General features: G+C 41.4%; 3 protein-coding genes across 3 annotated transcripts; all 3 read right to left on the reverse strand.

The window, feature by feature from the left end:
• Positions 1 to 5,481: 5,481 nt before the first annotated feature.
• ccl27a (chemokine (C-C motif) ligand 27a) lies at positions 5,482 to 6,843 on the reverse strand. Its single transcript, XM_070964287.1, has 3 exons — positions 6,737 to 6,843; positions 5,976 to 6,093; positions 5,482 to 5,794 (listed from the first exon to the last, which is right to left on the reverse strand). Exons 1-3 carry the CDS (start codon positions 6,798 to 6,800, stop codon positions 5,683 to 5,685), a joined length of 294 nt encoding a protein of 97 aa, XP_070820388.1. The 5' UTR covers positions 6,801 to 6,843; the 3' UTR covers positions 5,482 to 5,682.
• A 2,744-nt stretch (positions 6,844 to 9,587) lies between these two features.
• avp (arginine vasopressin) lies at positions 9,588 to 11,623 on the reverse strand. The gene is made up of 3 exons (XM_070964286.1): positions 11,449 to 11,623; positions 10,658 to 10,862; positions 9,588 to 10,542 (listed from the first exon to the last, which is right to left on the reverse strand). The coding sequence occupies exons 1-3, from the start codon at positions 11,566 to 11,568 to the stop codon at positions 10,406 to 10,408; spliced, it is 462 nt and encodes a 153-aa protein (XP_070820387.1). The 5' UTR covers positions 11,569 to 11,623; the 3' UTR covers positions 9,588 to 10,405.
• A 1,026-nt stretch (positions 11,624 to 12,649) lies between these two features.
• Positions 12,650 to 18,373, reverse strand: ubox5 (U-box domain containing 5). Its single transcript, XM_070963544.1, has 7 exons — positions 18,227 to 18,373; positions 17,445 to 17,508; positions 16,464 to 16,565; positions 15,456 to 16,216; positions 14,651 to 15,276; positions 14,282 to 14,467; positions 12,650 to 14,183 (listed from the first exon to the last, which is right to left on the reverse strand). Exons 2-7 carry the CDS (start codon positions 17,496 to 17,498, stop codon positions 13,963 to 13,965), a joined length of 1,950 nt encoding a protein of 649 aa, XP_070819645.1. The 5' UTR covers positions 17,499 to 17,508; positions 18,227 to 18,373; the 3' UTR covers positions 12,650 to 13,962.
• Between the last annotated feature and the right edge of the window lie 1,010 nt (positions 18,374 to 19,383).

Raw genomic sequence — 19,383 nt, forward strand, 5'->3', positions numbered from 1 at the left:
ACTGTCCTCCGATGGTCCTCACAGGCACCACGCTAAACAGAGACACGCGGGTGGGTTGAGTTTACTGCCGACAATAAAAGAACGACTCGGATTTAGTAGCTGTACGTTAGCCCGCAAATATCTGCGAAGTCCTTAGCTACAGTTTCAAACGACTGCACCGAAGTTTCAGTCACTGCTTCAAATGTGAGTCCACTTCCAGCAACACACCCACCACATGGGCGCTGACTTCTCACTCGTCCTACTCCACTACATATCTACAGGGAGCCGCGAAGAAGAAGCACTTCCGCCGGTTGTTCTAAGGTAACTTCCTGTATACGAATAACTGCCAGTGCTTAAGCGGGCAGTTTAATGTGAAGTGTGACTTTGAACGTTAGCGTTGTTAGTGGATCATTTTTCAATGCAATACTTCTTTCACTGTCAATACATCTTTTTCCAATACAGTATTTTAATTACATTAAATAATATTTATCCCCCCCCCCAAAAAAAGTCACTGTTCTGGACTTCACAGGGAAAAGTTGTTTCTTTAAGTTGCCATTTATTTAATGGTAAAACTAAATAACACATGCTAAAATAAACATATTAATATAAAATCATTAAAAATATATTTAAAATCAGTTAATCAAAATAGTTTCAAAATAAAGCACATTGGAGTATGAAGGTGTACAAGAGGGACCTGTGATACATGTTTCTGTCACATTTTGTCCTCAAGTTAATGTGGTGAGAACAGAAGAATCACCCCGCAAAACATTGAAACTAAGCAGCCTAAATGTGCATCATCATCATCATCATCATCATCATCATCATCATCATCATCATCATCATCATCATCATCATCAGTCCACATTATTTTAATGCACAAAGATAAACATAGGAAAAAACATGAAAGACAGAAACAAAACCTCTAAATCTGACACCTTACTGTGTTTTTGTATTAAGGCCAGCGCTCATGTAGACATTTTAATCATTTAATGACGCTGTACAGCACATTTCGGCTCAGCTTTAGACTGAAGAGCTGTTTGGTAGTTATGCCAAGTTACACATTGTTAGACTAAAAATAGCATTCATGCTTCAATAGGCAAGTAGCCAAAGCACTTTCTGTGAAGCTCTCTGCTGCAGCCATAAATGTGCTCATTTGAATGTGGTTTTCTGGAGTTGGCAGTCAGACCAGATTTTTCAATATGCTGTTGACAATAGATTTATCTAGAAAGAAGTTACACTGACATGTTATTATCATTATTGAGACAAATATGGTGATAAGAAAACACCTTGCATTATTGTACATCACCCATAGTCATTAGAAAGGTGAGATACTTGATATCAGATTATGACTGCAAACATGCTGAAGGTCAAACATCTCATATATGGCAGCCACTGTACTGATCATCATTAATCTTTTATGGGGGTATTTTTTGTCCAGTGGTGTAATTGACAGTGATGATAAGATGAACTAAATCAAGCAGGACTGTGTTTCATGTTTGGAGCCAGTTTCCTGAGTGAAACTCTGTCAGGAGGAAATACTTTTTGCTGAATGTGGTGCCACTTTGCAGGGGCATGCAAAGCGGCCTGATAGCTGTGCCAGTTATCAGACAAACATTTGCTATATAGCGTGCTATCTTTCTATTACTATCTATAACACACTCACTTTGGTAAACCCTAAGAATCTGCCGGGCGGGAAATGAAAATCACTGCACTTGTTAGTTTTTTCCTTTGTCTCTGTTTGCTTTAGCACTATTTGCTGCATTTCTCACCTTGTACATTATTTGTACTTTATCTTTGTTTTGCGTTGGCTATTTCTACCGTCCTGTAATTGTTCTTGGAAATGTGTGTCAGTTCACTGAGAGCAACTTAAAACTAGAGTCAAATTGTTGAACACACTTGGCGGATGAAGCTGAGTCAGATCAGTCTTCCACTAGAGGGCACTACTCCATCAGACTTGTGAAGTCCTCACAGTGTAAAAGAAAACATCTTCAACTGATGCAGCAGCAGCTTAAAACAACATCTGCTTCAGCTTTACTATCAGCAGTTTTGACTGTTTGTGCAACAAAGTCTGATCTATTCTATTGTCACACTCATTCGGCTGCTAATTTTTAATTTATATTGAAGTTGTAAATAATAATTTTGTAGTTTATTTTCCAACAACAGTAATCCCTCTGTGATCAACTTTTCAACGTATTGCCCTTCGAGGCAAGTTGAGCAACAGCCAAACTTTTGTGGCTGACAGTTGTGTGCTGTTAAATCCTGGAGAGTTACGATAAAAGCTTAAGCGGTCGGCAGGAGTTCAAAATCATGCAGCTGTGACATGTTCTTGTGTGTGTCTTACGGTAACTTTTACTGTGGCCCCGTCTGGCACCATCATGTTTGTTTTATAAAAATCCTTTCAGTTGCTGATGTCCTGGAGTCTGATTGTCTTGCCAACTGTTTAACAGGTCTCTGAGAAGGATATTAAACTTGTACTGATGAGGTAAAAGGTTGGATCTCTTTCATAAAAGATGGTGAAATCTCTTTGTATTAAAGGCTGCTTGACTGTCAGCACTGGAGAAGCCTGCTCTGACTGGAGCAGTTACATATGAGAAAGTACTGCGACTGTGACTCAAAGGGCAGATTACCATAATTTGTTTCTTAGTCATAACAGCCTGATGACTTGGGTCTTTACCTCATTAATATAGCTCATTGTAGCCAACTATGAATCGAGTAGTGAACTGGTGAATCACTGTTTACCTTGAGATTAGTTTGTCATGTGATTAAAAATTGAGTGTAATGTATAATTGTGGTAGTAGTAGGACTCACAGCAGGGATTTGCATAAAATTAACTGACTAATTGTTTGTGAATGAAACCTGGAAGACTACAGCAGTATCAGATGCTGCCTGAGGCCTTTTTTAAGTTTCATTTGCCAGAATTTGTGCACGAAGTGCGTGGCCTCACTTTTCAGCATTGAAGGTTACGTACTGCAGAATCAGCGTTTCATGGCCACTCACTTTTCTTTCACTCATGGATGATTTCAGTTTTGGTCTTCGCAGCTGCACAGCACATGAACATCAGTTTTTCTAAAGGCACGATCAAGAGAAAGTAGAATTTTTGATGAGAAAATAGGTCCCATTCAGATTATATTGTAGTTTAATAAAAAACAAACAAGTAAGTAACGAAAAGTTATGATTCAGAAATTTGGGTACAATCTTGTCTTGGTGTTGGATATGATCTTTACAACATTAAAAGGGTGAAAGGTCAAAACTCAAACTATATCAAAACATTGTTGTACAGTGGAGAGATGGCGAACTATTTAACTTGCTGCCTCTGCTTGGAATGGACTGGGAGCCTGGGGCACCAGGCAAGTAGTGGCAATGAAACCGGGCTCCTCAGCCTCTGTGGATATCATGGCAGAGGCAAACAGAACAAAGAGGAGAAAAAGACAGAGCGAAAGACCAGATGAGTAAATCTTGGACTGGATTTCAGTCTTTGGTGAGATCTTTGTGAAATGAAAGGCTGCAAGACAGACGTTGAACCAGCCTTTTTGTGTTGCTTTTGTTAGAGTTATAAGTATATTAGCTGGCTTCCTAAAATATGTCTTGTGCTGTTGGACTTGCTTGCTTTAGCTGCGCTGGTAAAGTTGTTGACTTCACACTGAATGTACATGTACAGCTGTTCATATTTAATAGAACAGAATGTGATCATTTGTTAACCCCTTTTGACATATTCTCGATTGAAAACAGTCTAAAGACAATATATTCAACGTTTTACCTCATCAACTTCATTGATTTTTGTAAATATCTGCTTATTTTGAATTTGATGCCATGTTTCAAGCAAACTGGGACAGAAGCAACTAAAGACTGGGAAAGTTGTGGAATGCTCCAGAAACACCTGTTTGGAACATTCCACAGGTAAACAGGTTCTTTGGTAACAGGTGATATATCATGATTGGGTATGAAAGGGGCATCCTAGAAAGGCTCAGTCGTTCACAAAAGAGCGAGGTTCACCACTTTGTGAACACATGGTTGTATGGAGGATGTTACTACATGGGCACGGTTGTAGAGAATTAGAGAATTGCATTCAAAACTGAAGGGATGATGAATCACAAAAATACCAATTCTTTTATAATATTGCTTTCAGTACTTAAATAAAAACATAAAATGTAAAATGCTGCACGGTGGCGCAGCAGGTAGTGCGCGTGCCTCACAGCAAGAAGGTTGCCGGTTCGATCCCCGGGTCAGGCGGGGCCTTTCTGTGTGAAGTTTGCATGTTCTTCCCATGCATGCGTGGGTTCTCTCCGGGCACTCCGGCTTCCTCCCACAGACCAAAAACATGCTCATTAGGTTAATTGATGACTCTAAATTGTCCGTAGGTGTGAGTGTGAATGGTTGTTTGTCCTTACATGTGGCCCTGCAATCGGCTGGCGACCAGTTCAGGGTGTACCCCGCCTCTCGCCCATTGTAGCTGGGATAGGCTCCAGCCCCCCGCAACCCCGAAAGGGATAGGCGGTATAGATAATGGATGGATGGATGGATAAAATGTAAAATGACCAAATTTAAAAGGAAAGCCCAATACAAAAAGCTATCAGTAACAGCAGTAAATGTAATTAGGTTCTTTCGGTTCACTCATTTTGGAATGAACCCAAATAAATCAGCTCAGTGAAGCTTTCCAGAAGGTTTTACAGCCTTTGCTGTATGCAGCAGCTTGTCTCTGTGGGATGAGTCATGACAGAGGAGGGAGAGGGGTCAGAGGTTTCATCATCAGAGGACAAGATTGAACAAGTCCATTTCACTGCCATTTCTTGAAAGGTCTGGAGTTACATTGAAAGATTTCGTTGTTTCGTTTCCATTGAATTCCAACTGTTTTCTTTGAGTGCTCTGGTGTAAAGGCAGAAAACACTTCTGCAAGTCCTTGATGTCTACAATATTTTGACACGTATCCTTATTAATCTTATATTCTTATCAATTTTATTCAGTAACTCTCTTAATAGTTTGACTGTTGCTAAACAATTATCAACACTACTACATCTGGAGCCACACAATAAAAAAGACACAGAAATCACAGTTTACAGAGATTTAATTTTTTTTCACAATTTCTGGATGAATGCAGTGGTGGAAAAATTATTCACATCATTTATTGTAGTAACAGTATCACACACTAAAAATACTCATTGACACAAAAAACACATTGTAAGTAAAAGTCCTGTGTTCAAAGTTTAATCAAGTAGAAGTACAGAATCATTAGCAACAAAATAGACTTAAGGTATTAAATGTACAAGTACTCATAATGCAGAATAGCCCCTGTCAGTGTTGTACTATTTTAATTGTTATCACTGCATTAATATGTAAGTAATACTTAAATGTTGCAGACAGCTGAGGTGGAATTGATTTTAACTGCATCATATACTGTAAGGTAGTTTCATTTATAACAATACATCAGATTTTTGGGACTGGTCATATGTTTATGAGTATAAAAGTGCAGTGAAGTAAAGTATAAGCACCTTCAAATTGTACCTGAGTAAAGTACTTAATGGACTTAATTACTTTCCACCGCTATATAAAGTAGTAGTAAGTGGCTGTTTTTCACGAGTGGATCTCAACATTTTGCATGATCAATAAAAACAATCCATCTTTAGGGCTTCTGTATGGCACGAGCTCTGAAACACCAACCGTAGAAAACACGACACACAATGTTTGTGAAAGGTTTCATTCCACAGCTCAGTAAGTGGCTTTCTGCCTATTCTGCTTCAGCTTCATGTGAAGCCTTATCAGGGGTGTCTTCACCCTGAGATGAGCACATATGGGCTTCCTCATGTCCCGTACGTACAGTCTGTGGAGCCACAAGGAAAGAAAATGTTTCAGTTTTAAACAAATGTACTGTGTATATGTAACCATAAGTTAAAATCAGCCGTTCAAAGCTTAGACAGTAAGCAGAAGATGCAACAAAAACAAAGCCTTTGATCATGATGAAATCACTGTGATGACTTTGTTCATTGTTGATCTTCACTTACCGCAGTGCTGGGATGTCACAGGCGCCGCTGCTTCGCTGCACTTCCCATCTTTGAACCTTCAGCAGCACTCGTGCAGGGATGTCCTTTTTTGTTGTGATGCAGCATTTTGGGATGCCAGCTGCAATGAGGAATGAAGACACATTACAAAAATGTTGGAAACAAGGTAGAATAACATCATATAGTACAATGGACAAAGAAAATGAAATCTTAAATGCAATCAACAAAATTTTCCAAAAAGAAACATGAATACTGTTTAGATTTCTCAAAGCACAATGTACTATTTGGCATTTGGGTTTGGCTATTTGCAAATATAATAAGAGTTAAAAAGGAAAAAAGTTGAACATAAATACTGGAGACCATAAAACTGAACAGGATGGAAGGTTTTGCATTGTGCAGTGGTGACTACAAGATGACAACATACTGCTAGTTACACTGATGTGACCATGTGAAAGTTCACAGGCTGGAACAGCTTTAATATCGTCCCCCCAATTTTAGGTTTAAAAAACAGCCAGATGAAATCAATAAACAGCTGTAACAACTGCAAAATGATTTGCATCCTCATGCACATGCTTGTTTAAACTTCATAGATTAGTGTGATCAGAAACAGAAACATGCAGCTCAGCACTTTACATTTTTATCTATGTTTACATCAGCTTGTCCTTGCCCCAGAAATCTAAAAATCCCTGAACGTATACGTATAGAAGCTGATTCAGTACAAATGTTTTCTTGGTTTCAGCATGAAAATTTGTCACGACAGTTACCTTCAGTAGAGGTGATGGCCAAAGCAAACAGAAAGACAATCACAAAGGCGGCTTTAAGATCCATGATGGCAGAGCGAGTGATGGGAGGAAATGTGTCCCTGCTTTTTAAATACATCTGTGCACCCACCCATCCACATTCAGAGTGTGTGAACATGTGCTCGAACTTTCCATGACAACTTAATTAACCCACGGGGATTTGAAAGTCTCCAGAAAAAACAAAAGTTACTTTCATTTTGAATCTGACTCTTTGTTCCAACTGCTGCTGATAGATGAGTGTGTGAGACAGGTATGTTCGCTCAGACAGGCTTCGACTTGTTTAATAACCACTCTTATTTGATTGATAGATGTAGAGTGAAAGCTCAGCAAATGCCATGCCCAGCATGAAAGATAGGATAGGTAGGACACCGTTAAACAATTACAGTAAAATGGAAACTTAATTCAGGTCAAATGTTGACCTTAACAAACCTCAGGATGAACTGTAACTGGTGTGAAGCTCTGTAATGATGTTCTGAAAAATAACTGAGGAATAATTGAGGAACGATCATGGGAATAATCAGACGAGTTCAAGCACCTGCGTCTGTGGAAGGAAGAGCTCAAAAACAAGAACGCTGGAGCTAATGAAATCTGATATTTGGCAACATAATCCTCAAATGCGTGTGGAGGAAAAGATTGCAGGTATTGATAAAGGCTTAACTGACATAAGAGAATCTATGGTGGCAAAGATACAGTTCAGACGACAAGACGCAATGTTGATTTAACAGTGCAGAAGCTGCAGCTCAGCAGTAAAAACAACATTTCACATTCAGCGTGTGCTCAGGTGTGGCCCACCAACCTGTCGCATGTTGTGCAATTTGACTGATCGTGCAAACCACACAATGCAATTACTGGGGGGAAAAATGTCAAACTTTACCGCAGGGGAATTTTTCTGGTACCTAATGACAGTCTGACTTTAGATGTTTATTTGAATCTGGGAAAGTTTTGCGATGTAGTAACAGTCAAAATTGACAAGTGAAAGCAGTGTCTGTATGATGTTTGGTTTGGTTTTTGTTTGAGCATGCAACACTAAATACCTGATCCTATATACAGCCGTCAAATCGCAGGATTTAGTTTGTCCCCCCCGTCTGATCCAGCTTGACATAGATGCAGGCTTGAGAATCTCTGATGTGTGTTTTTTTTTTGCTTTTGTCACAAACTAAATCTGGAGGATTTGTTTTGGTCTTTACTTGATTTGGATGTAATGTTAAAGGTCCACTGTGTTGGATTTAGTGACATCTAGTGGTGAGGTTGCAGAACTGAATACCCCTCGCCTCACCCCTCCCTTTCCAAGCATGTAGGACAACCTATGGTGACTGTGACCTTGCAGCATGATGCAGGATAACGGACTCCATGGAGAACACACACTCTCTGTATATATAAAGAGCTTATCCGAAGGTATAAATGCTAAACACAAAGTCGCTGTTGACATGTCCACCATGTCATGATGAGAATGTCATTAAATTGGCAGGTATTTGGCCATAAACCATATATGGACAAATTAAAATTTGGACTTGATGATGGCACTAGATAGAATTCATCCTGAGGGGGGCATGAACCAAATTCCAAGAAAATCCATCCAACAGTTGTTGAGATCTTTCACTCAAACCCTCAAACATCCTTGGGGCACTGAAGAAAAGTCAAGGGATCACCAATATCATTAAGATACATCATCTGGGAACCATGAATATTTCACAGGACATGTGAAAAGTTTGGAGGCGTTGGAGGAAAAGTCACGGGATCAGTCATATGGATTCGTCCTCTGGGGACCATGAACAAAGTTTCATGGAAGTCCGTTGAATAGTTGTTGAGATGTTTCAATGTGGATGAAAGTGGTGGACCAGCCAACCATGTGCGAGTAATTTTAGATGATTTCAACCAAAATGTGAAGCCAGTCATAGAAAAATAGCTGTGTTTCCATGTATCTGTCAAGTAAATCTGAAGCAAACTTTGTCACGAAAAAACAGGTTTAGAGTGAAGATAGAGGGCTATGTAAGGCATAGTTTTGTCAGATGTTGGCGACACAAGCTACGTTATGCATGACTGTAAGAAACGTCGTGGAGAGTAGAAGATATAGATGACGTGAACCAGAAACAAAACCACCAACAAAGAAGAAGAAGAGTACATGTGGACTGTTGCTACTGCCAGTCATGCTTTTGCACATTGTAGTAACATCCAGGACAGGAAGAGCATCTTTTCCTTCTCTTGGAGCGGGGACAGTTCAGATTACAGTCAGAAAAGTTGTTTACATCTCCCATTAAGCACATTAACGCTTTTTCAAAAAAAGGCAAAAACGCCTGAAACTTAACTTTTTAGGGAAATTGAGGAAGTTTTTTGGAATTTAGCAGTTTCCATCAACCTTCTCTACTTCAAAAATACACATGGAAATAGGTTGATGTAAACATGGTTAAAACTTGTTGAATGTTTTTGTGTACAAACCGCAACAGGCAGCTCCTACTCATCCTGCCTTTCACTCTACACAGTGTCTGTTTAAATACACCATGCGATCCTGTGTCCTTGTATTCATTCATCACTGATGCAGCGTTGGCCAGAGGCCGACATGGGTATGACACATACTGAATCAGTCAAAACAGGTAGCCTAACTGTCAAAACCTGTCGGGTCCTTCATCCTGTTCCAGCTGGCTCGAGAGCACACTACACACAAACTGCCATCACAGGCAGTCCTGCTTTCAATCATCACACACAAAGGAGTAGGACGATTAAAATTCACTTTCATCTGCACAAATTGGACATGTTGATGCACCACAGAGATTGTTGTTATCTTGAAGGAGACGAATGAGAAGACACTGGACCGATTCCACATCAGCACTGTCAATTTATGTTACTACTGATGCTGTATAAATGAAACTGATTAAACTACCCTAAACAATTATTATGGCTAACAATACATTCCTTTAAGTCTCACCCAGTTTCTCTCTCTCTCGCTCACGCACGCACGCACGCACGCACGCACGCACGCACGCACGCACGCACGCACGCACGCACGCACACAGTGAAACAGGTAGAAGATAAACAAGTTTTATCAGTGAATCATATGTTAAAGGTATAATTATTTTCAGTTTGCCAATAATGAGAACAGACAGCAGAAAGTCTTTTGGCAGTGATAGATTCTATATTTTCCCATTTTCAATATACAATAATATTTCTACTACACAAGAAGTAACTGCTGGAGCATTGTCATTCGGCGGTTTGTATGTCTGTAGCAACCTTGGCCTTCAATCTCGGACTTATTTACAGTGTTTTCTGCTGCAACTCACTTATTTGAAATGGAGCTCGGCGGCGTGTTATACCCCCTCACATTGAGTAAATTTAGTTTACAGTATGTGCATTACTATATACATTTTCTGCAGTGGGAACAAATATGAAATCTACTTTTTGCATATCCATTATCATGATTCCTCCCCCCAGGATCTGGATAAAAATGAGCCAATTACTAAAGCTGAAGATAAGTGTCTTTCTGTCTTTACAGATACAGAAGTATCACAACAGGAGGGGTTAAGAGAAAGAAAGCTTGACTTGGCGTTTTATTGGTTCAGGGTTCAAATCTCAAGGCTTAGGCTGAAATTTTGCACCTCCAGGCCCTGAGAAGCAGAGGAGGCTCCACAGACAGCAGTATCAGTACTCCGTCTGTCCTCTGGTGGCCACGTGTAGGAGGCGCAGCAGCAGCTCGGCAGGTGATCTCCCTGCAGGGCTGTCGGCTGCATCTGTGGCCTCAGCCTCCTCCAGGCAGTCAGAGTCCACCACACAGCTCTCTGAGTGGGACGAGAGGAAAGGAAAATAACTATTCAAACTGTGCCCATAGACCAATTCCCACCGCGCTTCCTTGTCTGAACATGACGATCAATATACAGTAAAACCAGACTGTACCTGAGTTACAGCAGAGTCCTGAAACAGCACAGCGCCCTCCCTCAGATCCACAGGGTCTCCCTCCCGCCTGGCAGGGGGTGAGCAGGTAGTTCTCCTCCACACAGTGAGCTGCTTCTGGGGAGCCCAGCAGGCAGCCGAGGCCCTCCCCGCAGCAGATGCTGGGGCCGAAGCAGCGGCCCCTGTCTCTGGGCCCACAAGCCATGCACTGGAAGAGAAACTTAACTGTTAATCACATGCTGTAAATCAGGTCAATTATTTTTCAAACAGTTACTTTTATTTTGTCCAGTGTTACACTCTCTTCATTCTAATGCTCGTATGTTGCAGGAATATTTATTCTTACAGCGAGTTCAGATTGTCAACAACAAGAAAACGATTCTTTAAATACTGGATAGCAAATGGCTGCATGAAATCTAATGCACATTTATCGCAGTATGTGTTCACTATTTCTAATGTGTTTATTAACTTGCCTCCACGTCACACATCGTGAGAATAAAAAGAATATTAAAACACTTGAAATACATAAACACATCTAGTCTTCATCCAGTTTTGTGGTCCCTTTCCATCTTTTGTTCAGTTTTACGATGAAAAAAAATTAAACCTACATTCAAGTGCATTCAGTTTCCTAGATTTCATACTTGAAAGTGCCTTCATTTTCTATATTTAATTTTCCTTTTTCCAGATAGACATTAACTTTACACATTATTACAACAGGCTAAAAAGCAGCCAGAGAAATGAACAATCCAAGCTTCCCAAAGGGATGGCAGGAAGGCAGAAAAGACAATGGTCCTCACCTGTCTGATTCCAGCCTCCGGCAGCGCTCGTTTCCCTCCTCGGGGGCAGTTTTGGATGTAACAGGCGGAGGAGAGAGCGAGGAGTCCCAGGACGCACAGCGGGAACAGGGAGTGAGGCATCGCTGCTGGTTTTTGTGATGAGCGCCGCGCACCTGTATGTCCTCCGCCCGGGTGGATGTCTGATGTCCCGCTCCAGTCCTCACTTATAAGCACATGGACGTGACCCGACAAAGCGACTGACACTCGTATCTGACGTCAGTGTCGTGCGTTTTGCTCTCCACGCTCACTCGCGTCCGAAGGCCACCGGCGTGCGCGCGGCGTGTGCGCGACAGGTCGCGGCAGATATGGTTCTGCATCAGATGCGTGCCATCTAACAAATCTACGCAAGACAACAGCCATGACAGCAGAAGATGCCTTTTCTGTATTCAACACTGCGCCACACTTATTTGGAATAACTTTTCGAAGTAATGTCAGCCTCCGCGGAGGATGGCAGGAGGGCGCACGCACCAAAGTGGCAGAACATGAACAACTAATGAGCAAGTAATTAAATTTAGCGCAATGAGCGCACTGATTAAGCACATTTCATGATGATCATGCACAATTCAGCTGTCAGTCTTCGCAGTTCATCGCTGCAGGACAGACATTTTTGACTTCGCGCACATGAAGGCAACTGTGCAAGCATCATGACAACCTCAAGGTCGCACAAATTATCCCCCTGATGTGATTTAAGACCATTAATGAGCACAACAAGATTAGCATTTCAAATAAACAGAAGTATCTGAAGTTCATTATTCCATTCAGTGTTTTGTTGCATGCCCAGGGTTGTATCCCGCCTATTAGCTGTTGTGATGCTGATTAACAAGTAAACGTTAAGTGGCAAAACTGAGCCTTAGAGGCAGCAGGTTTAGGTGTGAAGGAGTTCGTTGATTAGCCTCACAGCATTAAGCTCGATCCTTCAATGAACACAGTATCTGCTCTTGTTTCGCATCACTCCACTCCTGAACAATATGAGATAAACGAAAATAATGAAAAACATCTCCTCTCACAGGTAAAAATAATTCCTGATGCCTGCGATAAATCTCGAAACAAACAGAACTTTTGCAATCACTTTAAAGTTTGAGGGTGAAACAGAACAGACGAATAAGCTTCAGCTCTTACAGCACATAAGCATTAGTTCATATCACTTCACCACAGTCTGATTTAGTGTCATTTAAGTGCTTTATTACGCTGAAACAGTGAAGCTGATGTCTCCATTTCACATGCAGCACATCTGGTTCCAGTCTTTGCTCTTACTGAGCGGATATAGGATCATGACCTTGGTTAAGCTTAACGTTGTCACGGAAACCAACATATAAATTATGCTGTTTGTGACCACGAAGCCCAACACATACTGTTTTTCCTGAATTTGGTGAGTTTAACACGTTTGTGCAAACAATATGGTACTCATAGGGGATAATTACAGTGAAGTGTTAAGAGGCAGATTATGAATGCGTCTTCAAGGCCACTCTGTTGGACTGAAAGATCGTGCGCACATTTATTTCCTAACCATGCACCTGACAGAAAAAAACAGTCAGAAGTAAGAGGAAATGAAATCAGTTACAGAATCTAGGGAGATAGAGAAGTGGCATAACAAACTTATCCCAACTTCAAAGAAATTCAGACAAATTCAGCTTTTTAATACTACCTGATACTCACTTGCATTGCAGGAATTCCTTGCCACGTTAAAAATAAATTAAACAGTCCAGAATCAGTCCCTGAATTTACTCTCTTAAGACAGCAAAACCGGTACAAGAGTGCAAGGAATATAAAGCGGGGAATGATGTGAAGGAGTAAAGAGGCTGAGCATGACCCCGTCTGTGTCTTTACAATGACCACACAGCCTTGGGTCAACTCAATTTCCTCTGGTCTCTTGCTCTTACAGCTTGTCCCCCAACCTTTTCTTTGTGCATCCTCAACACATCGACACATCCAGGGTCTGTACTGTACAAAGGCTGCAGAACCAAGGCTGCAATTACACTTCAGTGCTCGATGAAAAGGCTAAGACAGTGTGAGGGGGGAAGGGAACAAAAATTTTAACCTTCTCTTTTAAAAGTGTTTTGTAAAGGTCTTTGCTTTCAGTGATGTCCTTTCTATGATGGCAAAAACAGGCCTCTGTGATCTGATTCTGAAGTGTTACAGGTCCAAGAAAATTCTAAGTAAAATAATTCACTAGACCTGAAGTACTTGCAACTTTTGTGAATAAGAAATAATACAAAATATATCGTATAATACAGCAATCATCACACACAGCAATGCATCTGCGAAGATATTCTGTATATCAAAGGGAAGGGGTCGACCTAGTGTACCACGCAAACAATATAAATAAAGTCTGTGTGCAATCTGTAACTTTCTGCTGTAAATGTTTTTTTCCCACTTTGAGTTCAACATGGCCACAATCCTGTAACGCCACATCTGCAGCACAATCCCGTGTTCACCTTGAGGGCTGTTCTCCTTCACAGGCTTTTACGGAATCTGTCAGTGATGCACACGAACAATGTCACTGCGTGGAGCAGGGCTTTGGCAGGCGGGACACAAGATATGATTGGATGGCGATGCAGTCGCAGAGTTCAGTGGTTGCGATTCCCGCCGGAGGCAGGAATGGCAGAGCAAGTGACCGCAGGTGAGACGGTAGACGGATGAAGCAGATTTTGAGTAAACGGAGACCGAACAGGAACATGCGGAACACGTCCTTTCACCTGGCAAACAAATATGAAGGAAGATTAATCAATTAATTAAATACCAAATTTGTGTTTTTCATTTAAGTCTTTCGTCTCAACGAGACACCAAATCCAACCTGTTGGCATGCTTGGAGTGCCTGTAGTGTGAGAGTGCTGCGGGGTGTTGAGCGGTTCAGCCTCAGGTATAACCCGTCTCTTCTGGGACAAGTTCGAGGTGAAGGAGGGCCGTCCCTGCAGGGCAGAGAACAGGGCCTCGTCCAGGCTGGTTGACAAACGCTGCTCATGAGAGGTGCAGCTGGGGACTGAATGCGTGGTGAATCGACACAGCAGACAAGTCAGCAGGAAAAAAGATAGAGATACGTCTTAGAATCTTATTGTGCAAAGAGCAGAGAGCACAGAGCATCATCGTTTGAAGCGTAAGGCTGCTGACCATGCTTCCATAAGTTGGGAGAGAGAACCTGTTGCACTAAACATAATATACTCACATGAAACTGAATCATGTCTCGGTCTTTTTGCTTGAGGTAGTAGTTGCTTCTCATCTTCCAACCCTTCTGTTGATTCTTTGGAAATTATATCTGGTTTCCTTCTTCTCTCTAACTCTGATTTACTGTCTGTAGTTAGAGGCTGGGAGGTATGCGTGTGATTCCCATTATCTGACCAGTGTCCTAATCCAGTGTTTTGTAGTTGTGTAGTCCTGTTGGTGTTTCTGGTCCCGTTGTTATATTGAATAACAGTAGTGTTTCTTGAGCTTTTACTGAGAGATGTAGAGTTCTGGGACTGTTCATCTGCTTTGGAAGCTAGAAGCCTCGAGGCCTGTGGATTCTCTCCATCTCCCCGTCTCCCTAACATCCCGTCCCTCCTGATCATGCCTTTCTGCAGGAGGAAGTGGTCAATGCGGCTTTTCAGTTGGGGGTTAGGAAGAGGTTGGGAGGTTGAAGTAAACGGGACACCCGTGAAGGGGTCGTTCGGGGGTCGACCCCAAGTGGCCTCCCTCTTCTGGTGCTCCTCCAGTGTGGTGTTATCCACTGACACACCACTGGGCAACAACATGGGAAGTATCATTACCTCCTGGGTTATCGGGTCAAGGAACTCTTCTGGGATGGAAAGATCGCTGGAGTTGGACAAAAAGCAAACAGATTGTTATCAACGTTGTAAGAAAATGTTCATATTTATTTATATTATTTATATATATATATATTATTTATATATTTATATCATAATTATTATATACAACAAGGAGGAGATTACAGAGAAATTAGAAATTTTAAAGACTGCTTCATTAATGCATACCTTGGAGTTGTGCCTGCTTGCAGTGGTGGTTTTGTCTGGCTAACAGAAGAGGCAAAGAACACAGGTCTTGGTAGTTTTTTTTCACTGGCCTCGTGCACTCTTCTGATCCACTCCACTTCTTCTGCAGGGCAGCAGCGAGCAGGTTGTCCCCACACGACCAAAGCCTTGAGCCCCAGAGCAGATGCCGCACCGCCAAAGGGCACAGTCACACGAAGCTGTGTCACAGCGCCTAACGACAGCAGACCTCGGCTCCACAGCTCCTCTTCCCGACAGTTTGCAGGTTGTGGAGGAGGCGGCGAGGGGAACGGCGGACGGGGATTAAAATTTGAACGTGTGAAGCAGACGTGGGTCTCCTCCCTAAGATCGCATCGACCCACCAGTTTAAACTCTGGTTCAGGATTGCTGGATTCAGTTTTTGACTGACACTGGAACACATGGCTCCTTTGCTGAGGCTCATTTAAAGCCTCTTCTCCCCACTGTTGGGCCTGAAGACTCCACTGGTGCCCAGTACACTGGTCAGACTTACTGCCTTGCTCTTGTTGTCTTCCTCTGTTCTGTTTATTCTGCTTCTTTACCTGCATCTGCATTTGTTCTTTTTGCTGAACCTGTTTGTGAACGGGACCAAAAGTCTGGGAGGGTAGCAAATCAGAGCTGGTGCTGATTTCCAGTCTCTTGCAGGCCTGTCCTCTGTCCATACCGCAGGGCCACAGCTGCACATCCACCCTGGACAGATCCACCTGGAAGCCAAACTTCAACGTCACCTGAGAGGAACGGAGGAAAATTATTACTATTAATTTATTAATTATAGAGATGGATGTATTATTAGTGTTGCCATAGATCCAACCCATGCCAGACGATGCTAAATATATATTCTAGGTGAGTGTGGCCACTTCTCTGAACAACAGTAAATCTGGAACTTCGCTTGGCATCGGTTACAAATTGCTTCTGCATACTTGGCGTTAAAGGAGAATTTTGTCTTAGACACACACCACAAGAGCACAATCTTACTCGTACGGGTGGACGCAGGAAGTACTCCAGCTTGAAGCCCCGCCTCTGGAGAGCAGGGTCAGCTGACACAAGATTTGTGACATCATAGCCATCTGCACACAGCTGCATATGAAAAAATAAGCCAAACTTAGATTCTTCATCTTGAAAAGAGAGGAGTTTATAATTTTCAAAGATAATTTTAGGTTTTTTTTAGCTTTTAACCGACAATAGTCAGCACAAAGACAGGAGCAAGGAAAAAAATGCCAGAATATACACCTACCCTGCTCTAAGAAATGAGGTGTAGATTCTTTTTGGGGTAATACACGACAAACTTCATGTCCATGTTCAGCTAACTGGTTTACTAAAGAGATGCTAACTTTAAAGTTTTAGTGGCTTGCCTCCTTAGCAGTGTGGCCAGAGGACCACACTCACGTCAGAATAAACCATATAAATATATGATATGCGACAGAAAACTGTAAAACATCACATGGAAGGAGAGGTGACAGTATAAAATAGAGGGTGCGGAAGAAGAGGTGTAAAAAAACATAATTACAAAAGGAGTGAAAGAACATGTGAAGTGTGTACAATATATAGCCATGATCAGATTACAAAATAACAATAAATGAACATCGCAAGGTCAGTAGTGACTCAGTCTCCCACACATCCCTTTGTCCATCTACTTCTTTGTCATTACATGCTTGACCACGTCAGTGCTTTGCTATTTACGTCTCAGTACGCTGATTCTTCCTATTCGTCACAATGGACCTAGATGTATACTTTTCATAGGTAAAACAAGGTAAATGGCGCACTCATAAGACATTAATCCAGTGTAGAAATTAGAAGTTTTGTTTGTTTTATGTCCTAAGCTACTGTTGCTGGTTACAAGTCCCCTGGGTGTTGCTGTTGTTTGTTACTTTTCTGAGAAAGCAAGGTACATTTTCAATGAAACACTAGCTTGAGGAACAGCACGTTGAGGCGATGTGTCCATGAAATGTGTCACACCTTGTTACAATGAACTGTTGTGTGAAAGTGCGGCAGGCAGAGATTCACCACCATATTCTCCGACCTGCAGAGAAACAAACTGACGTTAGAGCTATACATGTCTCCTTGCATGAGTTTATAGGTCAAGGCTGAATAAGACATGCAGTGAATACAACTGTCCAGCACTTACTGGAAGGTAATCACATTTTTGTTGTGTTTCCACTTATTATTTAACACGACCTTTGACCTCAAAACAAAACGACATTCATTGACTGACTGATTCACCTCTCATCAACAATTTTCAATGGCCAGTTCAAGGAGGACATTTAGTATTACTGTGTTGTTGAGAGGAAGGAAATTACTTCTACAGCTACCTGACTTCTAGAAAGGCAGTTATAAGTCAATAAAATGTACTAATAATAATAATAATAATAATACGTAGTTGCAGCCCCTATTAAATTAATTTTATCTCATGAAGGCTAAGGTCCATTATTATTATCCAGCTGCTGGAAACCAACTATACAACTGCACACAGAAATGCACTTATGAACGTAAGGCTCTAATCAATTTTATGGAGAAAAAAATATTCTTAGTCCAAATATCGGAGGCTCTGAGCCTCAAACATGTTGGTACGTAAAAACATTACTCTGCATTATAATCCAAACTGAGCTGTCACGTTTACAGTGTGTTAAGATGCACTCAAATACGCACCACGTACCAGCTAGCAATATGATGTTGGCTAACACTGCTAATGCTGAGCAAGTTTAACATCAGCTAAGTAAACTGAAACAGAAAAAGCTTACTTTGTTTGGTCCTTGACAAACTCTTTTGGCTCTTACTTGCCTCCTTTGACTAACAAGGAGTCAAAGGTCTACCGGTAGCTAATAGCTTTAGAAAGCTAGCTCTTTACTAGCTCAGCTGCCACAACTACGGCAGCCGAGAAGGGACCTGTCTCAAATTTGAGAATGCGAAATTGTACAGTGTCGGACGGACACAACAGGTGATGAGTATATTTGGTAAGAATAAGCTTCACTGATTTGCTTTTCCACTGACGTTTGTGTTCTTTGGACACCACAGCGTAAATGTCTGCATAAAGCCCTTCAACAATTCATTCTTTTGACCACCTCTAACTACATGTCAGACATCCACTCATACATTTTGTTATGTCATCCTTTTCAGTGCTGCACATCCTCCTCCACATGAAGGTCAGCAGGGTTACTTACGTTAACAAGATGTAACCCTGCATTCAGAGACGATGCAGGCGGACGTATGAGAACAGCCCAGACATGTTTGGCCTGACTGTTTACTCTGGATTATATCTCAGGATTATATCGTTCCTGAAATTATCTCAGTGCCCAGTATCTTAATTTCACTGTGTCAGCCTTACAGACTTCTAGTCAGTGTCATATACAGACTTGTTAGAGCACCATCTCGAGTAAGCAACAGTATATTTACTGAAGAATTGTATTTACAGCAAGTATAATTTTGAGGTGAAATGCAATTTCGTGCTATTCTATACTTCTACTTCACTACATGTCAGGGGGAAATATTACTTTTTACTAACTAACAGCTGTTAGGTTGTAGCTTACCTACTTTCTCTGAAGTAAGATTATCAGTGCAGAAGCTTTACTCATAATGGAGCATTTCTAGTGGTATTGTATAGGAGTATAGTGCAGGATCCGAATACCTTTTCCATCACTGGCCAGATTAACCAAGATTTACAGTAATTGCACATTTTCTTTTAATGCTTTTGGAAGAGTGAAACTACAGTAATTAACAAGAAATATAGAAAACAAGAAAAAAAAGCAGAAGTCTGAAAACATAAAGCTAATTTTGCGCATCAGAAATATGTTCAGCTACCTTGTTAATCATTTCATGACCCCTGAGGCTTATTCTTAAAGGGGGTTTTGAGCCCCAGATTGAGAACCACTGTTGTAAAAGATACGACTCTAGAATATAT

The sequence above is a fragment of the Chaetodon trifascialis genome, chromosome 6 (genome assembly GCF_039877785.1).
Source record: "Chaetodon trifascialis isolate fChaTrf1 chromosome 6, fChaTrf1.hap1, whole genome shotgun sequence".
Classification (NCBI taxonomy): domain Eukaryota; kingdom Metazoa; phylum Chordata; class Actinopteri; order Chaetodontiformes; family Chaetodontidae; genus Chaetodon; species Chaetodon trifascialis.

Excerpts from the sequence above, each read along its gene's own strand:
- ccl27a (XM_070964287.1), bottom strand. The coding sequence starts at position 6,800 with ATGGATCTTAAAGCCGCCTTTGTGATTGTCTTTCTGTTTGCTTTGGCC. Across the intron at positions 6,094-6,736 it reads GGCCATCACCTCTACTGAAG|CTGGCATCCCAAAATGCTGC; the intron begins GTAACTGTCGTG and ends TCCTCATTGCAG. Across the intron at positions 5,795-5,975 it reads TGTGACATCCCAGCACTGCG|ACTGTACGTACGGGACATGA; the intron begins GTAAGTGAAGAT and ends GTGGCTCCACAG.
- avp (XM_070964286.1), bottom strand. The coding sequence starts at position 11,568 with ATGCCTCACTCCCTGTTCCCGCTGTGCGTCCTGGGACTCCTCGCTCTC. Across the intron at positions 10,863-11,448 it reads CGGAGGCTGGAATCAGACAG|TGCATGGCTTGTGGGCCCAG; the intron begins GTGAGGACCATT and ends TTTCTCTTCCAG. Across the intron at positions 10,543-10,657 it reads AGGACTCTGCTGTAACTCAG|AGAGCTGTGTGGTGGACTCT; the intron begins GTACAGTCTGGT and ends CGTCCCACTCAG.
- ubox5 (XM_070963544.1), bottom strand. The coding sequence starts at position 17,498 with ATGGTGGTGAATCTCTGCCTGCCGCACTTTCACACAACAGTTCATTGT. Across the intron at positions 16,566-17,444 it reads CAACAGTTCATTGTAACAAG|CTGTGTGCAGATGGCTATGA; the intron begins GTGTGACACATT and ends TTTCATATGCAG. Across the intron at positions 16,217-16,463 it reads TCCTGCGTCCACCCGTACGA|GTGACGTTGAAGTTTGGCTT; the intron begins GTAAGATTGTGC and ends CGTTCCTCTCAG.